The 27,590-nt window shown below is 48.5% G+C and overlaps 1 protein-coding gene across 1 annotated transcript in view; it reads right to left on the reverse strand.

The window, feature by feature from the left end:
- Nucleotides 1–1,133: 1,133 nt before the first annotated feature.
- Nucleotides 1,134–27,590, reverse strand: part of LOC140403645 (transmembrane protein 150A) — a 53,741-nt gene continuing 27,284 nt past the window's right edge. Inside the window, exons 4-7 of the mRNA XM_072491795.1 lie at nt 12,814–12,881; nt 8,972–9,102; nt 5,594–5,771; nt 1,134–3,327 (exon numbers count right to left, since the gene is read on the reverse strand). Of these exons, the coding sequence (XP_072347896.1) occupies nt 3,104–3,327; nt 5,594–5,771; nt 8,972–9,102; nt 12,814–12,881 (601 nt within the window). The 3' untranslated portion in view covers nt 1,134–3,103. The remainder of the gene's footprint in view (nt 3,328–5,593; nt 5,772–8,971; nt 9,103–12,813; nt 12,882–27,590) is intronic.

Raw genomic sequence — 27,590 nt, forward strand, 5'->3', positions numbered from 1 at the left:
TTATACAGATTGAACTTCATCTGCCACCTGTCCATAAGACCATAAGACATAGGAGTGGAAGTAAGGCCATTCGGCCCATCGAGTCCATTCCACCATTCAATCATGGCTGATTTCAACTCCATTTACCCGCTCTCTCTCCATAGCCCTTAATTCCTTGAGAAATCAAGAATTTATCAACTTCTGTCTTAAAGACACTCAACGTCCCGGCCTCCACCGCCCTCTGTGGCAATGAATTCCACAGACCCACCACTCTCTGGCTGAAGAAACTTCTCCTCATCTCTGTTCTAAAGTGACTCCCTTTTATTCTAAGGCTGTGCTCCCGGGTCCTAGTCTCCCCTGCTAATGGAAACAACTTCCCTACGTCCACCCTATCTAAGCCATTCATTATCTTGTAAGTTTCTATTAGATCTCCCCTCAACCTCCTAAACTCCAATGAATATAATCCCAGGATCCTCAGACGTTCATCATATGTTAGGCCTACCATTCCTGGGATTATCCGTGTGAATCTCCACTGGACCCGCTCCAGTGCCAGTATGACCACCCACCCCATCAGTTTGTCTATCCCTGTTTGACTCTGCCCCTTACACTATCCTCCTCACAGTTCACAATACTTCCCAAGTTTCATATCATCCACAAACTTTGCACATATCAAGCCCTCAGAAACATTAATAACGCGTATTCATAATGTTCGTTGAGTAATAAAATATTGGCGCCCTGGGGATGACTGCCCTGCTCTTCCTCAAACATGGCCTCGGGGATGCACCGGAGAAGGCAGATGGAGCCTCGATTCGATACCTCACCTGAGAGAGGGCAGATCGACAGTGCGGCACTCCCTCACTCCTGCACTGGAGTGCCAGCCTAGGATATGTGCTGAAGTCTCTGGCGTGGGGATCGAACCCCAGGAACGTCTCGCTCATGAGGACACAAGCATAAATGTTTCGTTGATGACATTCCAATTATAAGCTGTCAAGCTCTCTGTTCCCATTTTTATTTTGCACTAGTTGCAAGGACAGAAATGATGGGTTGGAAAGAGAATCGAAAGCCACCAATATTATTATGAATGTAGGCGACATGTTGGGTCAGTGCTGTGCTCAGTAATTCCACAATAGAGTCAAGTGTGAAAAAGGACTGGGTTTGTTTGATGCTGACTTTATTTCTAACAGTTTTGAACGCTAAATATAATACAGGATTAAATACAGTACTTTGTCCACTCTCCGCGCCTACGGAATAAAACACAAACTATCAGGAAAGTAGTCCTGACGCGACAATGGTCTCCGGTTTAATCTCCCAGGTCCGAGAGGAAGGCACAACCGCATATTGGCACAAGACTATTCACAAGGGGGTACCTGAGATCTGTGATGTCTTCCATTGAGGTGGGGTCTGGACTAACTTCAGCGGGAGCTACTCAAAGGCACAACCAATGATCTAAGGTCACTGACAAAAGAATCAGAGATTTATTTTGGTCGCGCAGTGAGTTCCGTTGCCCAATAGGGTGGTGGAAACAGATTCAATAGTGACCTTTAAAAAAGGAAATGAGACCAATACTTGGAAGGAATAAATTACAGGGATACGGGAAAGAGCAGGGGAGTGGGGCTAATTGGGCAGCTCTTTCAAAGAGCCAGCATAGACACACAGGCTGAGTGGCCTCCTCCTGTGCCATATGATTCGATAATAAAAAGATATCAATTCCATAGAGACCTCAGATTCCAAACGTTCACACCAGCTTGACTGCACTGCAGTGGATGTGGGCTGTCATTCACCGGCCGTTGGGGTTCTCTGTTACCGCCGGCAATGCCCCCCCCCTTTCTGTGGGATTCCTGCCGCCACGGGAGTGGCTTCAATGGGAAATCCCATTGACAAGCAGCGGGAAGAGAGAATCCTGCCTCCAATGAGAGGCGCTGCCGAGATACACGTGGCTGGGGGGGGAGATCGGAGCATGCCGCCCGTGGTGTCTGTTGAGGGTCTGTGAGTTGGGGGTGAACTGGGTCTGCCAAGTGGTGCGGCAGTGAAGAGGTCATGTGCCTGGGTGGGGGTCGCTCCAGTTCAGCTCGTCTCCCTCCCCTTCGAAGAGGCAGCAATGTCCCTTTAATCAGTTCAATTGCAACTTAATCAGAGCCCACGTCAACAATGGAGAAAGGGTTTACCTCCTTTACTTCCATAAACGTGGCCCGCATTGGAAAAATCCTCATCGTTCGGGACAAATCCATCCCTGAAACTCCAGGGAAGGTCTGTTGATCCCAGGTGGGAAAGACATGGAACTGACTCTGATTGTGGATCCAAAGGCAGATGGCACCTGGTGACTATCCTCCCACTGAGGGCACTGTTGTAAAGGAAGGGCAGGCAGATGGGGCCCTGATCTCTCCCCCACTGTCGAATACTTTGGCGGGGTCCTCTGCTCGGCCTGCCCCGATTATGCCTGTGTTTGCTGGGTCATGTTTGCACCACGACCACGTCTCAACACAGGCCCACCCACTGGCGGGGCCTCACACCCGGGATTGGGGTGGGCTCGGTAACCCCAGCTGCAGGCCTGAAGGCAGACGCTTCCTGGCCTTCCGGTTACTGCCGAGCATGAACGAAGGGCAAAGATCGGCGGGGAGGCCGGAAGGACCAGGTAGCGGTTACAACCTTTCTTTCGGGCCTCCCTTATTTTTCTGGTTGCCCTCAGCTCCTGCAGGCCAAGGATTAGTGGCGCACTAGCCCTGACACCTAGGCCTTGACCCTTGTGGAGACGCTGGAGGGAGATGAGGGAGGAGGAGCAGGAACCCCCCCCCCCCCTCCCAGATTGTGTCGGGAGCGGGGTCGGTGGGTGGAGGGTGGAAGGGAAGCCTGGGGCCCCACATAAAGAGAGTGAAAACTTGACGTGATGAGGTCTCTGCTTCACATTGACTCCCCTCTGCAACTGGGAACCGTGTGTTGACTCACTGCGAGGAGTACAGCGACCGTGATGTTTCTCATGGGATCTTGCTGTTCACTGAGAGACATGCCCACCTGTGGTTTCCAAAGAAGGACAAACATTTTGATAGCGATGAAGAGATTGACACTACATAATCAAATCCGTGCCGAGAATGGCGTGATTCCAAAAAGCCCGTAATCCTGCCGCCCGTCACTTGTCAAATGTGGCCATATTTGTACCTCGTGGTTCAGACAGAATTGCAACCTTCTCACCATCAGTTGCGCCGATCAACGAGTGGAGGACGGAAGTGGTTATGTAGTAAAATTCAAAGGTAAACGTCATGATAAAGATGTAGAAGTTTGTGGTCAAGATCCATTCGCAGATGGCTCCTATGTGTTGCTTCTTGAGGTCTGGATGGAGAAAAAAAGGCAGATCTGGAAGACGGTTAAGGACAAAGTCACAAGGAAGATTCATTGCTGGAGAACGTGCATCAATACCTTCCTCCCTCCCTCTGACACAAATACATCCACGCCCTTTACTTCCGGTGAATAGATCGCCACATGGAGGACCTGTCCTGTCACTGAATGGCGTCAATATTCACTGGGGTGTATACCCCGAGGTAGCCAGCAGGCTGGACCCTCTTACACATCACCCCCTTGTCGTATGAAGAGCGGTTGAGGACTCTGGGCTGTATTCATTGGAGTTTAGAAGGTCGAGGGGGATTTTATTGAAACTTACAGCATACTGCGAGACCTGGATAGAGTGGACGTGGAGAGAATGTTTCCACTTGTCGGAAAAACCAGAACCAGAGGACACAATCTCAGACTAAAGGGACGATCCTTTAAAACAGAGATGAGGAGGAATTTCGTCAGCCAGAGGGTGGTGAATCTGTGGAGTTCTTTGCCGCAGAAGGCTGTGGAGGCCAAATCACTGAGCGTCTTTAAGACAGAGATAGATAGATTCTTGGTTAATAAGGGGATCAGGGGTTATGGGGAGAAGGCAGGAGAATGGGGATGAGAAAATATCAGCCATGATTGAATGGCGGAGCGGACTCGATGGGCCGAGTGGCCTAATTCTGCTCTGATATCTTATGGTCTGATATACAAGTTGATTGGCCTTATCCTTGTATCTTCTTCCTTAACTCATGAGTCCATGTGTGAAAATGTCTTTGGTTCACCTGAGCCTTGACCCAGAGGGGAGATAAGGAGAATTTTATTTCTTACCACACGAGTTTCTATGATCGGAATGCACTGCCTCTCCTTTCACCTCCAATCCTTGTTTCCATCTCCCATCTCTCCCCTCCTTCTTCCCTTCTCCCTCTCCATTCACTCCTTCTCTCGCTCGCCTCACCTTCCCACTTCCTCATTGCCCCTCTCCTCCTATCCCTTCTCTCCTCTGCCCTGCCCTCCTCTTTCCTCCCCTCCATTCCCTCGCCACTCTTTGAAATGTGCCAACCTCGATCTTGCACATCCCAGGATCCTGGCATTTACACGTTGGCATTCTTAGACTCATAGAATTTACAGTGCAGAAGGCGGCCATTCGGCCCCTCGCGTCTGCACTGGCCCTTGGAAAGAGAACCCAATTTAAGCCCACACTTCCAACTCATCCCCGTAAACCAGTAACCCCACCTACCTTTGTTTTGGACACTAAGGGCAATTTATCATGGCCAATCCATGCTAAACCTGCACACCTTTGGACTGTGGGATGAAACCGGAGCACCCGGAGGAAACCTACGCAGACACGGGGAGAATGTGCAGACTCCGCACAGACAGTGACCCAAGCCGGGAATCGAACCTGGGACCCTGGAGCCGTGAAGCAACAGTGGTAACCACTGTGCTACCGTGCATTCCCAAAGAGACACTCGGTGAATCTCGAGCTTTGTCCCCCTGCTCCTGGGATAAGCTTCCCGATCTCCACTTGGAAGGTTTTCAGCAATCCCCGGGGCTGGCGCAAAGCCCTTCTGTCTATTTACGGGACTGGTTAAATTTGGTTGTTGGAAACTTTGGCCAATTGGAGATTAGCCTTCCCAGCAGCCGGACTGAGCCTCGGCTGTGACAGTCAGTAAGCTATCCCACTATAGGAAGCATCACAGTTCAGCACACTCCCCCCTTCCCAGCCTGTGTGAACTGAGGCCAATTGAAGGGCAGAGAGCCGACACAGGAGCCGGGAGAACTTCCCTGTCAGCAGAAAATGTCATTGGAATCCATACTGCGCAAAAGGGCGCCATTCGCCCCATCGAGTCTGCACTGGCCGTAACCCCGTGCATCAATCATGGCCGAACCACCTAGCCTGCACACCTTTGGACTGTGGGAGGGAACCGGAGCATCCGGAGGACACCCACGCAGACACGGGGAGAACGTGCGAGCGCCACACAGACAGTCACCCGAGGCTGGAATCGAACCTGAGTCCTTGGCGCTGTGAGGTAGCAGCGCTAACCGCCGTGCCACCGTTTTGCTGCAATTCCCCACCAATTTGCTGGGCTATGGGCAAAGAAGAGGAGGAGTGCGTCGAATTGGACAGCTCTTTCAAAGGGCTGGTATGAGTGAAAAGGGCCAAATTTCCTCCTTTTTGCTGCAAGGCTATTGGATTCCACAGAAATGGCTCTCTGAAACCTGTTGCTCTTGTTCAGTTGACGCAGAGGCCGGAGGAAATCTTTAAGATCACCGCTGAACCCGGACAGTCACAGCAAATGAAGGATACAGCTGATTGAAATGATCACTTGTAGAATGGTCAGCAATGTACGCACAGGCATCAGAAAGCACTCCTTTCCTGTTATGTGGAGCCTGAATGTTAAAGCTGTCTGCAATACACAATAAATAGAACCACTGACAAAGCACAGTGAGGCTCCAAAGTAGTGAAGCACCATCAGAACGGACGGCTGGAGGAGGAAAAAGAAAACCCACGTTAAAATGCACCAAAACATGTTATGTCAATTCAACACTTTACAATTACGTTAAAGCCCAAAGATATTATTGCCAATTCATAAAGTCCGAGTCACAATCACAACAGATCCTAAAAGACGTGACTTACTGTTTAACTGTGTTGAGCTAATGAAAGAAAAGAGCTTGTCAATTTGTGTTCGTCTGACCATGTCCCCTGCCTTCCGTCCCTCCCATTCCTCCCTCCATTCCCCACTTTCCCAACATTGGTCCAGTTGATCCCTCCCATTTCCCGCCCCTTCTGCTGGCCAATTTCCATCATTCAAGGTGTACATCCTTGATACTTCCCACCCGGCAGCGTTCCCATATGTCCCGTTTCCCGCCCATTTAATTGGTAGTCCAGAAAGCGGGGATGACTGAGGCCGCACAGTGCGGTTCAGGTATTTTGGAGAAATATTCCCAATGCCTCAGGTCACTCTCTGGGAGAAGGACAGAAGCCGGAATGTTGTGCAGTGTTATCCAATAGAAATGGCTGACAGGCTTCAGGTGAGGCCTTGGCGTCACCATTTTAGTCACTGTGCTAATTTTAGAAGATGATGCCTCACACACACAAACATGAAAACACATGTAAACACACGCATGCACATGTACACCTACACACAAGCGCACACACGCACGCACCCCCCCTCCCCCTCTCTTCCCAAATCCCAGTGGCACACGAGACAGGCACAGCTCGAGCTTAAGTCTGTTTCCATGGCTAATTTTCTCCTGGAACTGGCCGCTAGCCCGTCACCAGAGGCTACAGCGCGAGTGGGTGTCACTCCACATCAGGCACGGCTGACCAGGAGGCGGCCCTGGTCTTACCGCTTCCCATAGGCAGACTGCAAGGATCTGCAGGCTGATAATCAACCTATCTGGCCACACTATGACATCGAGGCCTGCATCAGGAGCTGCTCACATCCAGGCAAGTGGAGGTTATCCCGTCAGATTCTGACTTGTGCCTTGTCGATGGTGGACAGACTTTAGAGAGTCAGGAGGCGAGTTACTCGCCACAGAATTCCCAGTCTCTGACCTGCCCTGGTAGCCCCAGTATTAATGGGGCTGGGTCCAGTTCAGTTTCTGATCAATGGTAACCCCCAGGATGTTGATAGTGGAGGATTCATGATGGTGGTGCCATTGAATATCAAGGGGAGATGATTGGATCCTCTCCCATTGGTGATGGTCATTACCTGGCACCAGTGTGGCAAGAATTTTACTTATCAACCCAAGTTTGTTGTTACAAGGGGGCATAACTATAAGGATCATGGTGGAAGATATAGGAGGGATGTCAGAGGTAGGTTCTTTACTCAGAGAGTGGTTGGGGCGTGGAACACACTCCCAGCTATGGTAGTGGAGTCGGACACATTAGGAACTTTCAAGCGGTTATTGGATAGGCATGTAGAGTGCACTAGAATGATTGGGAGCAGGTTGATTTGATCTTAGTTTCAGACTAGTAGGGCCTGTACTGTGCTGTACAGTTCTATGTTTGCCTGTTTTTACAGGTCTTGATGCATATGGCGCAGTATCTGAGGAGTTGCGAATAGTGCTGAACATTGTACAGTCATCAGCGAACATCCTCACTTCAAACCTTGTGATGGAAAGAAGGTCATTGATGAACCATGATTGATATGAAGACGGGACTTTGTCTCCACATGTTCTGTGTGGTGGTCCCTGCTCCCTACACTGTCATAGACAGATGTATCTGAGACAGTTATAGATTGTTGTGGACAGTCCAGTATGTTTTTCCCTCTTGTTGGTTCCCTCACCGCCTGCCGCTGACCCAGTCTAGCAGGGAAGTCCTTTAGGATTCGGTAATCTCCGTCAGTAGCGGCATCCGAACCATCCTTGGTAATGGACATTGAAGTCCCCCACCCAGGATACATTCTGTGCCATTCTCGGTGCTTCCTCCAAGCGGTGTTCAACATGGAGGAGTGTTGATTCATCCGCTGACAGGAAGGGGGGGGTGGGGGGGGGCGGTAGTATGTGGCAACCAGTAGGCGGTTTCTCACCCATGTTTGACCTGATGCCATGACACCTCATGGGGTCCGGAGTCAAGGTTGAGGACTCCCTCCTGCCTCAATAGCACTGTGCCACCGTCTCTGGTGGGTCCTTCCTGTCAGTGGGACAGGATATACCCAGGAATGGTGATAGTGGTGTCTAGAGCATTATCTGTAAGGTATGATTCTGGATGTCAGGCTGTTGTTTAACTAATCTGGGAGACAGCTCTCCCAATTCTGTCTCAAACTTCCCAATGTTAGTGAGGCGGACTTTGCAGGGTCGGCAGGACTGGGTTTGCCGCTATCATTTCCAATGCCTCGCCCATCCGGCCAGTTTCATTCCTTTTTGTAGACGTTTGATACACCCGAGGGGCTTGGAGGGTAGTTAAGTTAAGAGGGTAGTTAAGTGTCAACCGCATTGCTGTGGGTCTGGAGTCACATGTAGGCCAGACCGGGTAAGGGCGGCAGATTTCCTTCCCTGAAGGGCAATTCCAAATTCCCACGATGGGATTTGAACCCATGTCCTCAGAGCATAGGCCCCTGGATTGCTCGCCCAGTGACATTACCATTATGACACCACCTCCCCTTGGGGATGAGCTGGAACTCACTGTCTATGAGACTTGTGGAAGTGGAGGATAGTCAATGGTTTCAAAAGTAATTTGGATGGACACTTGAGGGGGATAACAGCAGGAAAGTGAGACTGGCTGGACTGCTCTTCAGAGAGCTAGCATGGGCTTAATGGGCTGAATGGCCTCCTTCTGTGCTATTATGACGACATGACAGCTTAGAAGACACTCTCTCAGGATTTCACCAACAAATTCACAAAAATCACATGCGTACGCCATGTAAGTGTGTATTGAGATCCCAAACCCAATGATGTAGTTACCCACCATGGCTATGTATTGGACAACACGGCACCATGGGAAACCAATCCACTTTTCTCCCAATTGTAATCCCCATGAGCAGGATTCACTCCACTGAAGGGCGCCAAGTGCTGGTAACGATCTTTTGCGTCTACTGATGAACAATTAAAACAACAGAAACTTATTTTGTTTGAAGTGGACCCGTGCTCTTGTTCCTAGGCAAGGCGCCCATTTTGAACGGAGCTTTCTTAATCCCTCCCACTATGAGGCGATTGTCCTGTCACAGACGCAAGAACTTACGTTGCAGTTTCCAGCGATGAAGCCTCCCGTGGAGCCAAAGAAGCCTATAATCATAGCGGCCTTACTCAGCAGAGCCTCGTCTACTCTCCGATCCACTATCTGAGCGTGTCGAAAAATACAGACCAAAGCAACTGGAAGAATGAGACCAGGGGAGGGCAGATTAATAAATGGGTCCCTCTCCTTCAGTTCACACCATTTATCAGCTGCTCTCTCCTGCACAGATTCCTTCCCCATGTGACAACAGCTGGAGCCATTTGAGGTTTACAGCAAAGAAGGAGGACATTTGGCCCATCATGTCCATACTGGGAAATCCAATCACCCTATATCTCCACCTGTTTCCCCCTTAAAAGATTCACAGCGGGATTCTCCATTACGCCGGCAGCTCACCCACCCCTGAGGGCTTCCCGGCAGCTTGGGGTGACCACAATGGGGAATCCCATTGGCAGGTGGCGAGAGCGGAGAATCCCGATGCTGGCGAGGGCATGCCGCCCAGGAAAACACGGCTGGTGGGGAATCCCGCCCTCAATATTTTCTGCCTCGAATGTGACAAAACATCCTCATAATATTGGAGTTTTTTACTTGTTGGAGTGTAGATGTCAGCATGAACTAGTTGGGCTGAATGGCCTCCTTGCCTGCTGTAACCTCGATAGATTGTCTACCTGAAACAACACTCCACATAAAGAAATTTCCCCCAAATTTTGATCGAATTGATTGGTGGGGTAGGCTCGAGGGGCCAAATGGCCTACTCCGGTTTCTATGTTCCTCTGTTCCCAACATCTCATCTCACTCTGTGGGTGGCCATTCCAGATTTGGCGACACAGAATTTCCAGCCAGAAAAAATAAGATTCTTCCTTTTACTTTCCATGAAAATTATTCAAATCTCCACGAAACCTTCTCTCAATCTCCCCAGGGGTAACAGCCCCAGTGCCCCGTGTCTCTCCTGCCAACCAGCTTCCCCTTCCTTCTGTCGCCAGGCCCGCCACCTTTCAAATGGGGTCCATTGTGCTAAAGCTCTGTATCCTCGTCGCCAGCATCGTCAACAGGCTAGGTGGTTACGCCCTTGCCGGATCAAGTTACTGATCCAGAAAGTAAGGGATCAAATCCCGCCTTGGGCTATTGGGAACGTGTAGTCTAATTTTTGAATCACAGAAAGTTAAGTTGCGGTTATGGTCAGCAATTAGGAAAGCAAATGTGTAGTTGACCTTTGCTGTAGAAGAAATGGTGGCTAAGAGGGAAGAAAGCACTTTGATAAGAAGAACATGGAGAGATAATATAAAATAAGAGGTAAATTCTTAAAGGGGTGCAGAAGTAGCGGGACCTGGATGTATTTGTCTATTGAGAGAGCAGTTAATAGTATTCTGAGCTTTATTAATGGGGAATAGAGTACGAGAGCCAAGAGGCTATACTGCACTTCTACAAGACGTTAGTTAGACCTCAGCTGGAATATTGTGCACCGCCCTGGGCGCCACATTATAGGAAGGACATGAAGGTATTGGAGTGTGTGGAAGAGGTATAGAAGAACGGTTCCAGGGATGAGAAAATTCAGTTATCAGGATAGATTGGAGAGCTTGGGACTGTTGTCCTTAGAGAGGAGAAGATGTGATAGAGATGTTCAAAATCATGGGGGGGATCGGAGAGGGAGAATCTGTTTCGTCTCGTAAAAGGATCAAGAAGGAGAGAGAACAGATTGAAAGTGTTTTGCAAAAGGAGCAAATGTGATGTGAGGAAAAAAAACGTTTTCACACAGCGAGTGGTTTGGGGTCGGGAACGCATGGGCCTGCGAGTGTGGAGGAGGCAGGTTCAATCGAGGCATTCAAGAGGGCGTTGGATAATTATTTGAATGGAAACAATATGCAAGGGGTCCGGGGAAAAGGCAAGGGAATGGCACTGAGTCACGATGCTCATTTGGAGACACGGGTCAAATGGCCCCCTTCTGCACCGTAACAGTTCTGTGATTCTGTGAAGAAGTCCAACCGCAATTAGAAAGGGACTTAATGAGACCACACCTGGAGTGCTATGTTTAGTTTTGGCCTCCTGAACATTGGAAGGATATATTTGTCTTTGAGAGACTGCAATGAGACTGATTCCTGGGATGAGCGCCCTATCCTATGTGGACAGTCTGTAGACTTGGCCTATATTCCTCAGAGGTTAAAAGAATGAGGGCTGATCCAATTGAAACATGAGCGTATTGACTGGCTAGATACCGGGGGTGCACAATGTTTCACCTGGCGCGGGACTCCAGAACACGTGGTCACAGTGTCGGATTGAGGGGACAATCATTTAGGACTGAGGTCAGGAGAAATTTCTTCACTTAAAGGGTTGTTCATCTTTGTATTTCTCTAGCCCAGAGGGTTCACAGAATCCCCACTGTGCGGAAGGAGGCCATTCGGCCCATCGAGTCTGCACCGGCCCTCCGAAAGAGCTCCCTACCTAGGTCCCCGCCCAGCCCATTACCCCGGAACCCCACCTAACCTTTGGACACTAAGAGACAATTTAGCATGGCCAATCCACCTAACATGCTCATCTTTTTGGACCCTAAAGGGGCAATTTATCGTGGCCAATCCACCAAACCTTCACATCTTTGGACTGTGGGAGGAAACAGGAGCACCCGGAGGAAACCCACGCACACACGGGGAGGATATGCAGACTCCGCACAGACAGTGACCCAAGCCGGAATCGAACCTGGGTCTTTGGAGCTGTGAGGCAGCAGTGCGAACCACCGTACCCATCACAGTGGGTGCTCAGCATTAAGTACCTTGAAGACAGCGTTTGATCAGTTTTTGAATACTAAAGGAATCCAAAGTATGTGGAGATCGTACAGGAAGAGGTGAAGTTGATCTTAGCAAATGGTGGAACAGGCTTGAAAGGTTGAACTAAATCTTGCTCCTCCCGTTTTTTCCGGGAATGACTTGGTTAGGTGCAGAGTAAAGCTCCATTTACACTGTCCCAAATTGTGTACGAATCGAACTACAAAATGGCACTCCCCATGGCATCAGAATGATAGCTTTGTTCTCCGCAAGAGGAGATCCTGTGGACTCACTGAGTGAGAAAACCAGTTTAATGTCGATTGGCACCACATCGCGGGGAAGGGTTGGATTGTTTTCATCGGCACAGTGACATAGTCATTGGCACTGCTACCTCACAGCGCCAGGGATCTGGGTTCGAGTCCGGCCTTGGGTCACTGTCTGTGCGGAGTTTGCACGTTCTCCCCGTGTCTGCATGGGTTTCCTCCGGGTGCTCCGGTTTCCTCCCACAGCCCAAAGATGTACGGGTTAGGTGGATTGGCCATGCTAAATTGCCCCTAGGTGGGGTTATGGGGATAAGATCGAGGATTGGGTCTGGGTGGGGTTCTCTTTCGGAGGGTCGGTGCGGACCCGGTGGGCCAATGGCCTCCTCCTATGTTGCAGGGATTCTATGAATTTATGATAATATGTACGTGTAGCCATTATTGTAGTTGAGTGCACCTTTGTTCCGTATTGTGGTTTTTCCTGTTGTGTGTTTTTATAAGTTAACAAACATTCTTTTATTTGAACAATTACAACAAGACTGCACTGGTTTGTGTATCTTTTCTCACATTAAAAAAAATTGAAAAATTAACGATGGAAAACCAGTTCATAATTACTCTTTGCGTCGGGATAGCCTCACAGCTAACATCAGCGGGATTCTTAACACACAGTTACTCAACTTGTATAGTCCACTGTGATCATTCAGTGTCTCCAACAGCACATTCCCGTTGCTCCATCGAGGCAAATTCAGATCACAAGCACCACAGAAAAATTCCGTTCGGTACATTTGGGTGGATGAATTTTATTGACGTAGCATTACCGCTGTATGATACTTACATAAAACCGACACTGCATTAAGCACCGCGCTATAGAGGGAGTTTTCAGGGAGGTTCATTCCACTGGTACTGAAATAAATAGACAAGAATGAGTAGGGAGTCATTTTCTGTTATTCAGTACAGGCGCGAGAATCACACACACACAGAGGATCAGTGCGGCTGTGGATGAGACACGGACCGTTCAGGCAGAATACAGTACCTGAGGTCCGCGACATCCACTGACTCTTACAGAGTAATCGCCAGGTTTAATTTCATAGATTTCATAGAATTTACAGTGCAGAAGGAGGCCATTCGGCCCATCGAGTCTGCAACGGCTCTTGGAAAGAGCACCCGACCCAAGGTCAACACCTCCACCCTCTCCCCACAACCCCACCCAACACTCAGGGCAATTTTGGACACTAAGGGCAATTTATCATGGCCAATCCACCTAACCTGCACATCTTTGGACTGTGGGAGGAAACCGGAGCACCCGGAGGAAACCCACGTACACACAGGGAGGATGTGCAGACTCCGCACAGACAGTGACCCAAGCCGGAATCGAACCTGGGACCCTGGAGCTGTGAAGCAATTGTGCTAACCACTATGCTACTGTGCTGCCCTACTGTTCGCCAGAAAATTAGTGTACTGTTCGCCAGAAAACAAATCACACGCAAATCGAGACCCTCACTGGTTGCACATTAGCCTCTTATTTGAATATTGTCGAAAAGAGAGATGTGCTGCTGAAGTTTTTCATCTTGCACTCATCAGGAGAAACACAAGAATAGCAAATTTCAAACACTCACATTTATATGGCATGCAAAAAGGGTGCTGACCGGTTAACATGTCGGCTCTGATTGGTGTTGCCATGGAGAAAGCAATAGGGCACTATTTGCTCCCCACGCTCCCGGGTAATTCAAAAAAGGCGCAAGGCTGGAACATTTTGCCTTCTTTTGAAGAGAATGAGTCCCTGGATGAAGGTTTATCATTTCTAGCAAGTATAAATGAGCCATGTTATAAACTCGACGGATAGTCCCGAATTGGGTGTGAGCACACTCAGGATTGTTCACCAGTTGCTGCCCAATTGTGAAATCCCATCTAAAAGTAGGCACTTTGTTTCAGGTTTCGCAAGCATGGGCTTCTTTTTTTTAACCACCTCAACATATTCCCCTAATTCAGTCCAACCTGTGTCCTATTGCTCCACTCTAGAGTGAAACAGCTCGAAATGTTTACTCCCAATTAGAGCCAAGTATGTTCTGTTGGGTGTTCTCCACATTTATAATGATGGCGGTACATATATTTCATGCGCCTACATTACATTTTGCTGAAAGTCTGCTTTGATCAGTACAACCTGCCCTGCACAAATCAGTCAGCTCCTGTTATGGGCATATAGGCACCACAGAGGAGGCAGGAATTGAGAATGGGGAAGATTGGGGGAGGGTGGCATCATGGTTTGATGTATTTGCTTTGCTTTGTATTGCTAACATGTCTCTGAAACTGTACTAATTAGTGCCTCCTCAGGCCTTTGAGCACAGGCATATTTAGAAATTTCCCGCCAATTCAGGACTAAATGGGTCGTAGCTTAAAATCCTGGGACAGCATGGGAAATTATTCAACCTCCTGACTCTGAAGAGACTTTCCTCAGCACATTGGCAGAACGGACAAAGAAATGGCGCCAGCGACAGCCTTGCGCCTTTTTTGAATTACCCGGGAGCGTGGGGAGCAAATAGTGCCCTATTGCTTTCTCCATGGCAACACCAATCAGAGCCGACATGTTAACCGGTCAGACCCTTTTTGCATGCAATATAAATTGTGAGTGTTTGAAATTTGCTATTCTTGTGTTTGTCCTGATGAGTGCAAGATGAAAAATTTTAGCAACACGTCTCTCTTTTCGACAATATTCAAATAAGAGGCTATTGCGCAACCAGTGAGGGTCTCGATTTGCGTGTGATTTGTTTTCTGGCGAACAGTACACAAAATAAACCTGTCGATTACTCTGTAAGAGTCATTGGATGTCGCGGACCTCAGGTACTGTATTACACAATCACTCTATGACGTTCCTCCTGCTTTGGGATGTTCTGGAGGTCTTCAGGAATTACCAATCAATCCCAAGGACACCGCTGACAGTGACCCACCCTGAACCTTCAATAGGAAATCTCAGTGCTAGGTCCAGAGCTCCAACAAGGATTGTCCCTCTAACATGCAGGTTAGCTCCAAGATTGAAGCAACGCAGGAAACATCTCCCCAGGTGGATCTCTGCACCGTACATCTCCATGTGGTATGTACACGTCCTCTTGGACTTCCACCCACCTTCTCAATCCCACTATAAATCTAGTTACCTCTGTCAGCTGTCATCTGCTAATGGGTGGGCCACACACAAGAAGGGACCAGCTCGGTACATCATTTTTAAAAATTCCACTATTTTAAGAAGGAACTTGACAATCTTCATGGTGTCGCGAAGTGAAATATTCTGGAAGCGCAGTCACTATTGTGATGTAGGAAGGACAGTGGCGAATATGTGCACAGCAAGCTCCCACAAACAGCAATGTGATAATGACCTGATCATTTGTTTTGGTGAGCCCTGGCTGTTGGTCAGAACACTGTGGAGAACCCCCACCCCCAACCCCAATCCCCCCTTTCTGTTCTTCGCCATCAGGCCACATTTAGAATACCGTGTACAGTTTTGATCCCCTTGATATATTATCCTTGGAGGCAGTACAGAGGGGGATGGAAGGACTGCCATACGAGAGAAGATAAAACAGGTTGGGTCTGTACTCCTTGGAGTTCAGAAGAATGAGAGGGGATTTGAATAAAACATATATTTTTAGGGGGTTAGACGGGGTAAATGTTGGGACGATGTTTCCACTCATGGGAGGGGATGGGGCCAGAGGGCAGAGTCGCAGAATAAGGGGGTGCTCATTTGAGATGGATTTGAGGAAGAATTTCTTCCCTTTGGAATTCTTTACCTCAGGAAGCTGTGGAGGCCGAGTCCTCGAACATCTTCAAGGCCGGGATCGATTGGTTTTTAGTCAGTTGGGGAATTAAGGGTTACGGCGAGAAGGCAGGAAAGTGGACTCAGTGAATGTTAGATCCGCCTTGCTAAATTGAGGAGCAGGCTCGGAGGGCCCCATTTCCAATATTTCCACATCCGATAAAGAGAAATGTTCAAAGAAAATAACCAAAGTTAACGATCCCATTTCAATGTCCCGATGACGTTGCCCCAGGACTCTCCAGCTGTGCCGTGGAGATTGACCTTCAATTCCTGGAGACGCCAGACCAGTCCTGGAGGCCAATACTGGAGGGTTGGCAACCGGAGGTGTCAACCTTCAACCCTCCCGGAGGCAGGAAAACAATCGATCAGCCACAGCTGGCACCTGCCTTAAAACTGATTCTTTTTTTAAAAAAAAGTAACTGCTGCACGAGTGAAAGTTTGGAAGGAAATGAAATTTTTCTTTTTAAAAAGCAGGAAAGGTGAAAATGAGAAATTGGGGCCTAAATGGGAAGTTGCTGTAACGGCCGACACAGACTTGACACTTGATAGAAGATAACATGGAGGAGCTAAGAGAGTTGGGGGAGAGCGGAATTGGGGGGGGGCTGGTCAAATTTTAGACTGACCATTTCTCTTTGGGGATTTACGGGTCATGAATTATTTGAGAGTTGCTGAGGTAAGGTTGTTCATTTTGGAAGGGAGGACAGAAGTACAGAAGATTATTTTAATGGAGAACAAAACTGCAGAGAGCTGCGACACAAAGGGACTTGGCGGAGGGGGGACTTGTGCACGAAACACAGAAAGCTGGCGCACAGGGACAGCAGGTAATCAGGAAACTAATGGAATGTTGGCCCTTATTTCGAGGGGATTGGAGTATAAGTGTCGGGAAGCCTTGCTGCAGTTGTACAAGGTACCGGAGAGACCACATCTGGAGCACGGTGAGCAGTTTTGGTCCTCTTTAATTAAGGAACGATAACGGCGGGATCCTCTGCCTCACCGGCAGCACGCCCACGCGTTTCCTGATTCCTTCTTCCTCGGATGGTGATGTCTAGCACGAGGGGACATAGCTTTAAATTGAGGGGAGATAGATATAGGACAGATGTCAGAGGTAGGTTCTTTACTCAGAGGCGTGGAATGCCCTGCCTGCAACAGTAGTGGGCTCGCCAACACAAAGGGCATTCAAATGGTCATTGGATAGACATATGGACGATAAGGGAATAGTGTCGATGGGCTTTAGAGAGATTTCACAGGTCGGCGCAACATCGAGGGCCGAAGGGCCTGTACTGTGCTGTAATGTTCTATGTTCTATGTTCTATGATTCAGTGCTGTAAATATCCATGCCTCCAACTGAAAGTTTCCCTTATTAGTCCAAGGAATGTCTGACCTCTGCAACCTGATGCTCTCGATCGCTTCCTGTATAATTTGTTATTAAGCACAGGACAGCTCAGAGTATTCAAGTGAATTTACTATATTAACCACGAGCGCTTGTAAGACGTAGAGCCGGGATTTCCCAGTGCTACTCAAAGTCAATGGACTCTTGACCGGCTCTTCAAAGTTTCTGTTCCCGCCCATGGTGGGGAAGTTTATACGAGTTGTTCTGAGGTGACCGTTCGGACATTGTCTGTCCCGAGGCAGTTCTGACCCACAGCACTGTGACTACCAGCAGGGTGGGGGGAGGACATTAACCCTCACCAATCGAACCCCGAGCTGTTGGCATCAATCTGCTCCATGCCAGCAGTCCAACCAGCCAACTGATCCAAGTTGCTGCGGCAACGTACACTTTTATATGTGTGTCTCAAATAGAGATGGCAGAGGCTCCAAGTTCTTCCCATCACAGGGTTGACAGGAATCTCTCCCACACTTGGTGTATGCTGGAAGGATTTTGCAGGTTGACACACTCAAACTGTTTTGGCTGCGTTATGAACGCACCTTCCTTTGTCGCCAAGTCCCGGGTGGGACTGGAACCCGGAGCACCTGTTCCAGAGGCAGAGATGCTAACCCACTGCGCCACAAGCCCATCCCTTGGGCAACCAATAATGTTCATGGCAAACTGATATGTTATACAGCAAAGGTGGGGTAATCCGCTCCCACCGACGCCGCACGGGTTTCCCGATGACGAGGGGTGCAGTCAACGGAAATCCCGTTGACAATAGCGGTGCCAGGAAATCCCGCTGGGGGGCCATCTCCTCCGCCGCAAAAACGCGCGGCAGATTGTGCGATAGATCCCGGCCCAGGTGTTTTGTGTCCTGTGCCTGCGTTTGACAGAAGGTGCAAGAAGTCAGTGATGTACAAGTTACCAGAATTAGAGGAGCACAGTTAGAGGAGAACACAATTACAGGAGAATACAATTAGAGGAAAACACAGTACAGGAAAACACAGATACAAGAGAACACAATTGCAGAAGAACACAGTTACGGGAGAACACAGTTACAGGAGAACTCAGTTACGGGAGAATACAATTAGAAGAGAACACAGTACAGGAAAATACAGTTACAAGAGAACACAATTACAGAAGAACACAGTTACAGGAGAACACAGTTACGGGAGAACACAGATACGGGAGAACAGTTGCGGGAGAACACAGTTGCGGGAGAACACAGGTGCGGGAGAACGTAAATACAGAAGAACACAATTACAGAAGAACACAATTATCGGAGTACACAGTTACAGGAGAACATAGTTACAGAAGTACACAATTACAGGAGAACACAGTTGGAGGAGAACACAGTTACGGGAGAGCACAATTACAGGAGAACACAATTGCAGGAGAGCACAGTTACAGGAGAACATAGTTACAAAAGGACACGATTACAGGGGAACACAATAATAGGAGTACACAGTTACAGGAGAACACAGTTACGGGAGAGCACAATTACAGGAGAACATAATTACAGGAGAGCACAGTTACAGGAGAACATAGTTACAAAAGAACACGATTACAGGAAAACACAATTACAGGAGAGCACAGTTACAGGAGAACGCAGTTACAGGCGAACACAATTACAGGAGAACACAGTTAGAGGATAACACAGTTGCAGGAGAATACAGTTACAGAAGAACACAATTACAGGAGAACACAATTACAGAAGAACACAATTACAGAAGAACACAGTGGCAGGAGAACAGTTACAAAGGAACCCAGTTACAGGATAGTGCAATTACAGGAAAACTCAGTCATAGGAGAACACAGTTATGGAAGAGCCAGGTCGATCATTAAAATCTCGGACCAATAGTTATGATTTGAAGGAGGGTGTTGAAAATTGCAGTTGGATATAGGTACCTGGTTCCAGAGCATATCAGAGAGCAATGAGATGGAAGCAATGATTGAAGGGTTGACGTGCATGAATCCTGAGTCAGATGGTGAAGGGCTGGGACAATAATTGGACACTAATTTGTAATATCAGACATGGAGAATTATTATCCCAATAATCGCACCCACAGCACGCCCTGTGAAAGGAGCCGCTGCATCATTTTGTTAAATTGTTTAAAACTCCAGCATTATCCCTCACGCAGGAACAACAAAGAAATGAAACAAAAGTGGCCGAGAACATCGAGGTGTCCATGGATACAGCAAACAGCCGGTTACAGTGTAACTTGGGATTTGTCTGTGTGAAGTTAAATCTGGTCTGGCATCACCCCCAGGACATCACGTCCATGCACAGAGTACTGACATGCAACTGCTTCTGTGCTGCCAATGAATCAGCTGTGTGCAGTCACATGTCGTCAGCCTGCTGTCCTGAGGGAACACAAAAAGCAGAAACAGCGCCCTTAGTGGATGAGAGCCAATATAATTTACATTCGCACTGATGTCCAGCAGGCGGGTTAGGTGGGGTTATGGAGATAGGGCGATGGGGGGAGTGGGTCTAGGTAGGGTGCTCTCTCAGAGGGTCAGTGCAGACTTGATGGGCCAAATGGCCTCCTTCTGCACTGTAGGGATTTTATGAAACAGGTCCCGTATTTAGACAGCCATTCATGTCTCGAGGCAAACCAGGGTTCTGGAGACGTCAAACCAGAGAAGGCTTGATCTCCGAGTCGAAAAGGGCTCCGGCCCTGCTTGACGGGAATCGAATATTGGTAGGCCAAACAGTCATTCAACACCTTCAGAGGCAAGATGGCTGAAATACAGAGTGGGCACATTCACATGAGAGGGGAACAGGCAACCATTCCAAGCTAGAGCTCCTTGGATGACTAAAGATCAAGGGATTAAATTGAGATAGAAGAAGGAGGCTTACCACAACTGTAAAGTTACTAATGCAGGCTGAATATAGAGAGTCCAGAGATCTAAAATAGGGAATGAGGGACAAAGGAAGGCCACGAGGACAGATTAGAGGTTCAAACAAAATGGAAGCCAAAGTCTTTTATAGATTCCAATTCTCTTCCTACCCCTTCGTGGTCGCACTAAGACAGACTTTTGTCCATTTCTATAGTGAGTAATTCCCGGAACAGGTCATTTGTCTGCAGCCAGGGGCCTATAGTTTGAGGGGCCCCACTCCACATCAAGCATGGCTGACCAGGTCGGCCCACTTTTACCGCCGGCCATTGGGTTGTTTGGAAGGATTTTGCAGGTTGACACACTCATTATGAACCCTCCACCGACATGAGGCTGATAGGACGGAGGCTCTTGGGTTTAACCCCCTGTCATTTTCCAAACAGGTGTAAGTGGCACGGCAACACATTGGTTCGCACTGCTGCCTCACAGCGCCAGGGTCCCGGGTTCAATTCCGGCCTCGGGTGACTGTCTGTGCGGAGTCTGCACGTTCTCCCCGTGTCTGCGTGGGTTTCCTCCGGGTGCTCCGGTTTTCTCCCGCAGTCCAAAGATGTGCAGGTTGGGTAGATTGGCCGTGATAAATTGCCCCTTAGTGTCCAAAGATGTGTAGGTAAGGTTAAGGGGATAGGGAGGGAGGGGGGAGTGGGCTTGCGTAGAGTGCTCTTCCTGAGGGTCGGTGCAGACTTGATGGGCCAAATGGCCTCCGTTTGCACTGCAGGGATCACCTCTGATTACCACATCTTGGAGCCTCTCACTGCCCCGACTGTGAGACCAAAAGGTGACCCCTAATTCAAGCTGTGGTTAATGAAATTGGCTGTTCAGCAGGCGGCCGGTCCATGACTCCTGCCTGCGCCTGGGAAACATCCCTGGCACTGGGACTTTATCAGGGAGTCACAGCTCCCCACTATTCCTTCGACCCCACCTACCGGCCTCCAAAACCTGCTGCCCCAGGGGCTCGGAACATTTCCCCCCCTTTGATCCTAACTGCGACCGTTCACCAACAACTCCACTCGTTGTACCATTTAGGATGGTGGAAAATAAACCAGGAGATCTGACAATTCCCATTCCACTTTTTATCCTGCTTACGTATATCGCAGAAACCCTAGCACTGCAGCAATACTTCATGAGCTGAATTGCCCTTGTGCCCTGCAGCTCACCACACCTTGAGACAGGTCGCTCAGCAGGTTCCGCCACATAGAACATAGAACATTACAGCGCAGTACAGGCCCTTTGGCCCTCGATGTTGTGCCGATCTGTGAAACCACTCTAAAGCCCATCTACACTATTCCCTTATCGTCCATATGTCTATCCAATGACCATTTAAATGCCCTTAGTGTTGGCGAGTCCACTACTGTTGCAGGCAGGGCATTCCACGCCCCTACTACTCTCTGAGTAAAGAACCTACCTCTGACATCTGTCTTATATCTATCTCCCCACAATTTAAAGCTCTGTCCCCTCGTGCTAGACATCACCATCCGAGGAAAAAGGCTCTCACTGTCCACCCTATCTAATCCTCTGATCATCTTGTATGCCTCAATTAAGTCACCTCTTAACCTTCTTCTCTCTAACGAAAACAGCCTCAAGTCCCTCAGCCTTTCCTCATAAGATCTTCCCTCCATACCAGGCAACATTCTGGTAAATCTCCTCTGCACCCTTTCCAATGCTTCCACATCCTTCCTAGAAAGCGGTGACCAGAATTGCACGCAATACTCCAAATGCAGCCGCACCAGAGTTTTGTACAGCTGCAACATGACCTCATGGCTCCGAAACTCAATCCCTCTACCAATAAAAGCTAACACACCGTAAGCCTTCTTAACAACCCTCTCACCCTGGGTGGCAACTTTCAGGGATCTATGTACATGGACACCGAGATCTCTCTGCTCATCCACACTACCAAGAATCACCACACACTTTTCTGCATTAAACTCCATTTGCCACCTCTCAGCCCAGCGCTGCAGCTTATCTATGTCCCTCTGTAACTTGTAACATCCTTCCGCACTGTCCACAACTCCACCGACTTTAGTGTCATCTGCAAATTTACTCACCCATCATTCTACGCCCTCCTCCAGGTCATTTATAAAAATGACAAACAACAGTGGCCCCAAAACAGATCCTTGTGGTACACAACTAGTAACTGGACTCCAGTCTGAACATTTCCCATCAAACACCACCCTTTGTCTTCTTCCAGCTAGCCAATTTCTGATCCAGACTGCTAAATCACCTTGAATCCCATGCCTCCGTATTTTCTGTAGTAGCCTACCGTGGGGAATCTTATCAAACGCTTTACTGAAATCCATATACAGCACATCAACTGCTTTACCCTCATCCACCTGTTTGGTCACCTTCTCAAAGAACTCAATAAGGTTTGTGAGACACAACCTACCCTTCACAAAACCGTGTTGACTATCTCTAATCAAATTATTCCTTTCCAGATGATTATACATACTATCTCTTATAAACCTTTCCAAGATTTTGCCCACAACAGAAGTAAGGCGCACTGGCCTATAGTTACCTGGGTTGTCTCTACTCCCCTTCTTGAACAAGGGGACAACATTTGCTATCCTCCAGTCTTCTGGCACTATTCCTGTAGACAAAGATGACTTAAAGATCAAAGCCAAAGGCTCAGCAATCTCCTCCCTAGCTTCCCAGAGAATCCTAGGATAAATCCCATCCGGCCCAGGGGACTTATCTATTTTCACACTTTCCAGAACTGCTAACACCTCCTCCTTATGAACCTCAAGCCCTTCTAGTCTAGTAGCCTGAATCTCAGTATTCTCCTCGACAACATTGTCTTTTTCCTGTGGGAATACTGACAAAAAATATTCATTTAGCACCTCTCCTATCTCCTCGGACTCCAAGCACAACTTCCCACTACTGTCCTTGACTGGCCCTACTCTTACCCTAGTCATTCATTTATTCCTGACATATCTATCGAAAGCTTTAGGGTTATCCTTGATCCTACCTGCCAAAGACTTCTCATGTCCCCTCCTGGCTCTTCTTAGCTCTCTCTTTAGGTCCTTCCAAGCTAACTTGTAACTCTTGAGCGCCCTAACTGAACCTTCATGTCTCATCTTTACATAAGCCTCCTTCTTCTTCTTGACAAGTGTTTTGACTGCTTTAGTAAACCACGGTTCCCTTGCTCGACCACTTCCTCCCTGCCTGACAGGTACATACTTATCAAGGACAGGCAGTAGCTGTTCCTTGAACAAGCTCCACATTTCCATTGTGCCCATCCCCTGCAGTTTTCCTCTCCATCCGATGCATCCTAAGTCATGCCTCATCGCATCATAATTGCCTTTCCCCCAGATATAACTCTTGCCCTGCGGTATATACCTATCCCTTTCCATCATTAAAGTAAACGCAATCGAATTGTGGTCACTATCACCAAAGTGCTCACCTACCTCCAAATCTAACACCTGTCCTGGTTCATTACCCAGTACCAAATCCAATATGGCATCGCCTCTCGTTGGCCAAACTACATACTGTGTCAGGAAACCCTCCTGCACACATTGGACAAAAACGGACCCATCTAAAGTACTCAAATTATAGCGTTTCCAGTCAATATTTGGAAAGTTAAAGTCCCCCATAACAACTACCCTGTTGCTTTCGCTCCTATCCAGAATCATCTTTGCAATCCTTTCCTCTACATCTCTGCAACTTTTAAGAGGCCTATAGAAAACCCCTAACAGGGTGACCTCTCCTTTCCTGTTTCTAACCTCAGCCCATACTACCTCAGTAGACGAGTCCTCATCAAACGCCCTTTCTGCCACCATAATACTGTCCTTGACTAACAATGCCACCTCTTTTACCACCTTCCCTGAGCTTACTGAAATATCTAAACCCCGGCACCTGCAACAACCATTCCTGTCCCTGCTCTATCCATGTCTCTGAAATGGCCACAACATCGAAGTCCCAGATACCAACCCATGCCGCAAGTTCACCCACCTTATTCCGGATGCTCCTGGCATTGAAGAAGACACACTTTAAACCACCTTCCTGCCTGCCGGTACACTCCTGCAACTTTAAACCCTCCCGAAGAGCATTAGCAAATTTCCCCCCCAGGATATTGGTACCCCTCTGGTCCAGGTGTAGACCATCCCGTTTGTAGAGGTCCCACCGACCCCAGAATGAGCCCCAATTATCCAGAAATCTGAAACCCTCCCTCCTGCTTCATCCCTGTAGCCACGTGTTGAACTCCTCTCTCTCCCTATTCCTCGTCTCGCTATCATGTGGCACGGGTAACAACCCAGAGATAATAACTCTGTTTGTCCGAGATCTAACTTTCCGCCCTAGCTCCCTGAATTCCTGCCTTACATCCCTATCCTTTTTCCTACCTATGTCGTTGGTACCTATGTGGACCACGACTTGGGGCTGCTCCCCCTTCCCCTTAAGGATCCCGAAAACACGATCTGAGACATCACGCACCCTGGCACCTGGGAGGCAACACACCAACCGCGAGTCTCTCTCGTTCCCACAGAATCTTCTATCTATCCCCCTAACTATGGAGTCTCGAATGACTAATGCTCTACTCCTCTCTCCCCTTCCCTTCTGAGCAACAGGGACAGACTCTGTGCCAGAGACCTGTACCCCATGGCTTACCCCTGGTAAGTCACCCCCCCCCCCAACAGTATCCAAAGCGGTATACTTGTTACTTAGGGGAACGGCCACAGGGGATCCCTGTACTGACTGCTTCCTCCCAGCCCCTCTCACCATCACCCATCTATCTTTATTCTTCGGAGTAACTACATCGCTGAAGCTTCTATCTATGACCATCTCTGCCTCCCGAATGATCCAAAGTTCATCCAGCTCCAGCTCCAGTTCCCTAACAGGTAAACTACCGCCATTTTAATCATTGCCCCACACTATTTCAAAATAAAAAGGTTCCCATAAGACCACAGCCACTCACACCCAGACTTGTGTTCATGACACATGAACAAACTATGTCAGCGTAACTCTGCTGCCAAGAGCCCCACCTTGTTTATATGAACCTTCACTACTTTTTCTCTCTTTATTCCTTTGACAGGACATGGGCGTTGCTGGCAAGGCCCAGCATTTATTGCCCAACTCTAATTTCCCTCGAGCCGAGTGGCTCCCTCCATCATTTGTCAGGACAAATTAAGAATCAACCACATTGCTGTGGGTCTGGAGTCACGTGTAGGCCAGACCGGGTAAGGACGGCAGATTTCCTTCCCTAAAGGGCAATAGTGAACCAGATGGTGTTTCAATGACAATTTTATGCCCACCATTACTAAAGCTCGCTTTTACTTTCAGAATTATTAATAAAATTGAACCCCGTGTCCCCCAGGGCATTAGCCTGGGCCTATTGGATTACAAGTTCTTGTAATATCGGCACTAATATTAGATTCGGCAACTGTGGTATTATCAGGTATTACAGTACCCAAGAGGCTGAAGACCATTGGTTTAACCTAGGCGTTTACCATTGGCTGTTGGTACGTAGCTCCGCCTTGATGGGCGGGGTATAAGAACTGGTGCCATCCCAGCAGCCCTCACTTTCTGTACCGAAGCTGCTGGGAAACAGGTCTAGTCGATTAAAGCCTTCAGTTATGTTACAACCTCGTCTTTGAGTTTAATTGATCGTGCATCAGCAACGTAATCCAGAACGGGTCTAACTCGGACTGGGAGGCATCATCCTCTTCGAGGCTGATCTGTGAGTCCTAAGGTGGGAAGTCTAACTGCTCAACTGCATTGCCAGTGATCTGTAGGGTTGATGAACTCACCAGTGTAAAAACTCATGCGCTGTTCCAATGGAACATTCCTCCAGTGCTTTGTTAGGTAGACCCTGCACCAATATGCTTCCATCGCCTGTGAATCTCCACTAGTACAATACAGTACACTGCCAAGGTATGATACAGTGACGGTCGGGGCGTGTGAAGGGCTAATGTGTACAGCCGCCCCTCAGTGAGCGAAGCTGATTGGCCCTCGCCTCAGGCTGGGTTTTCAACCCTCAGCAAGGCCGGGTTCGGAGGTGGGCAGTAGCTAATACAGCCTCGCCGGTCTGTGTGCTGGTTCCTCAGCTCCTTCCTGCTTCCCGGACATTCTTGTAGAGATGGGATCGGGGCCCGGTGTCAAAAGGCCTACTCTCCTGCACGCAGGGGGAGCCAATCAGGCTCATTTAGATCTCCTCACGGTACTCCAAGTGGGGTGCTGCAGAGCCTATCTCCAGGCCGGGTTAAAGGGGCAACCCAGTGAAAGTCCGAAATGAGCGACTGCTGCCCCTTGTGGGCGGGTTCAGAATCCAGAAACAGGCCAGCCTGTGTCTCCCCCACTCCCCCGACCCATAACCTTGCCTGAATCTGGCTGAAATCAGCTCATTCAATGGAGGTTTGTGACTGAGGGGTGGGTCGTGTAGCCAAGCAGTGATTCAACTTGTAGAGGTCACGCAGGGGTCGAGGGGCGGAATTTTAATTCCTCCATGAATGGCGGGGAGAGGGGGTTAAATTTGAAAGCCTTGCTCGCTGTGAACACGCTCCCCTCCAGTGCAGGTTTGGGGTTGATCTGGGGCTGTAGATATTCGTGTTTTAATAGTGGGTAACCTCCCTCTCCCTTAGATGCTAACTGACCTGCTGCCTGTTGCCAGAACTCCCAATTGTGACCAAATGTGTCTACATTGAACCACATCGGAATCACGACCCGGAAACAGACCATTCAGCCCATCCAGTCTGTGTTGGTGTTTGTCCACCACACGAGCAGTAGAACTAACCCAAATCCCCCCCCACAACCCCCACAGTGTTCCCAGATCCCTTTTTAATTCTCTGCTCCGACCATTATCAAACAATTCCAACTGTGAAGAGGGGCCCAGAATTGACGTTTTGGGTGCGCATCAAGGATATCGGGTAGCAGAGTACATTGCCTATGGCCAAATGCTTAGGTCTGAGGCCCCCATGATCACGGCTGTCTCAGGATAAACCAATCCTAAACAGGCATTGCATACACACGTGCAAGTGCCTAAAGCTTGCTTCAAGTACCAGGAAAGAATGTTGTTGCTTGTCCTTACCCACCTAAGGCCGGAAATGTGGGCACAGACTCCTGCCCGACATGTTGGGGGCCTTAGTAGTCTGATTAGCGCCTGATAAATGGGTGCTTGAGAGAACCAATTTCCAGAACATGGACTTGTTATGGGCCAGGGTTTAGAGAACCCCAAAGTGTATCATGGAGTTCACCTGACCCACAACTTTTACTAGATTGTGGTATGGGGAGCACACGGCCCACTCTACCGGTGTGGTACAGCAGAAATCGAAAAAGTATTTTTAAAAGCAAAACAATGTTTATTCTATGTACTCAAGTTAACCTTTTTAAAACATGCAGTGAACATCTTAGCAACCATCAATTCAAATACAACCCCCAAAGAATACAACACTAAGTAATCCTTAATAACTTCCCAAACAACATCCAGAAGACAAAAGAAACATCTTTTAACAGAAGCACATTAGGTTTACATTCACTACGGAGAACATTTCTAATTCTGAATTCACCAAATGATCAAAAGATAGTCTTTTCATGGCAGAGAGAACGGCAGTACGCCTGC

Source organism: Scyliorhinus torazame, chromosome 28 (assembly GCF_047496885.1).
Source record: "Scyliorhinus torazame isolate Kashiwa2021f chromosome 28, sScyTor2.1, whole genome shotgun sequence".
Classification (NCBI taxonomy): Eukaryota; Metazoa; Chordata; class Chondrichthyes; order Carcharhiniformes; family Scyliorhinidae; genus Scyliorhinus; species Scyliorhinus torazame.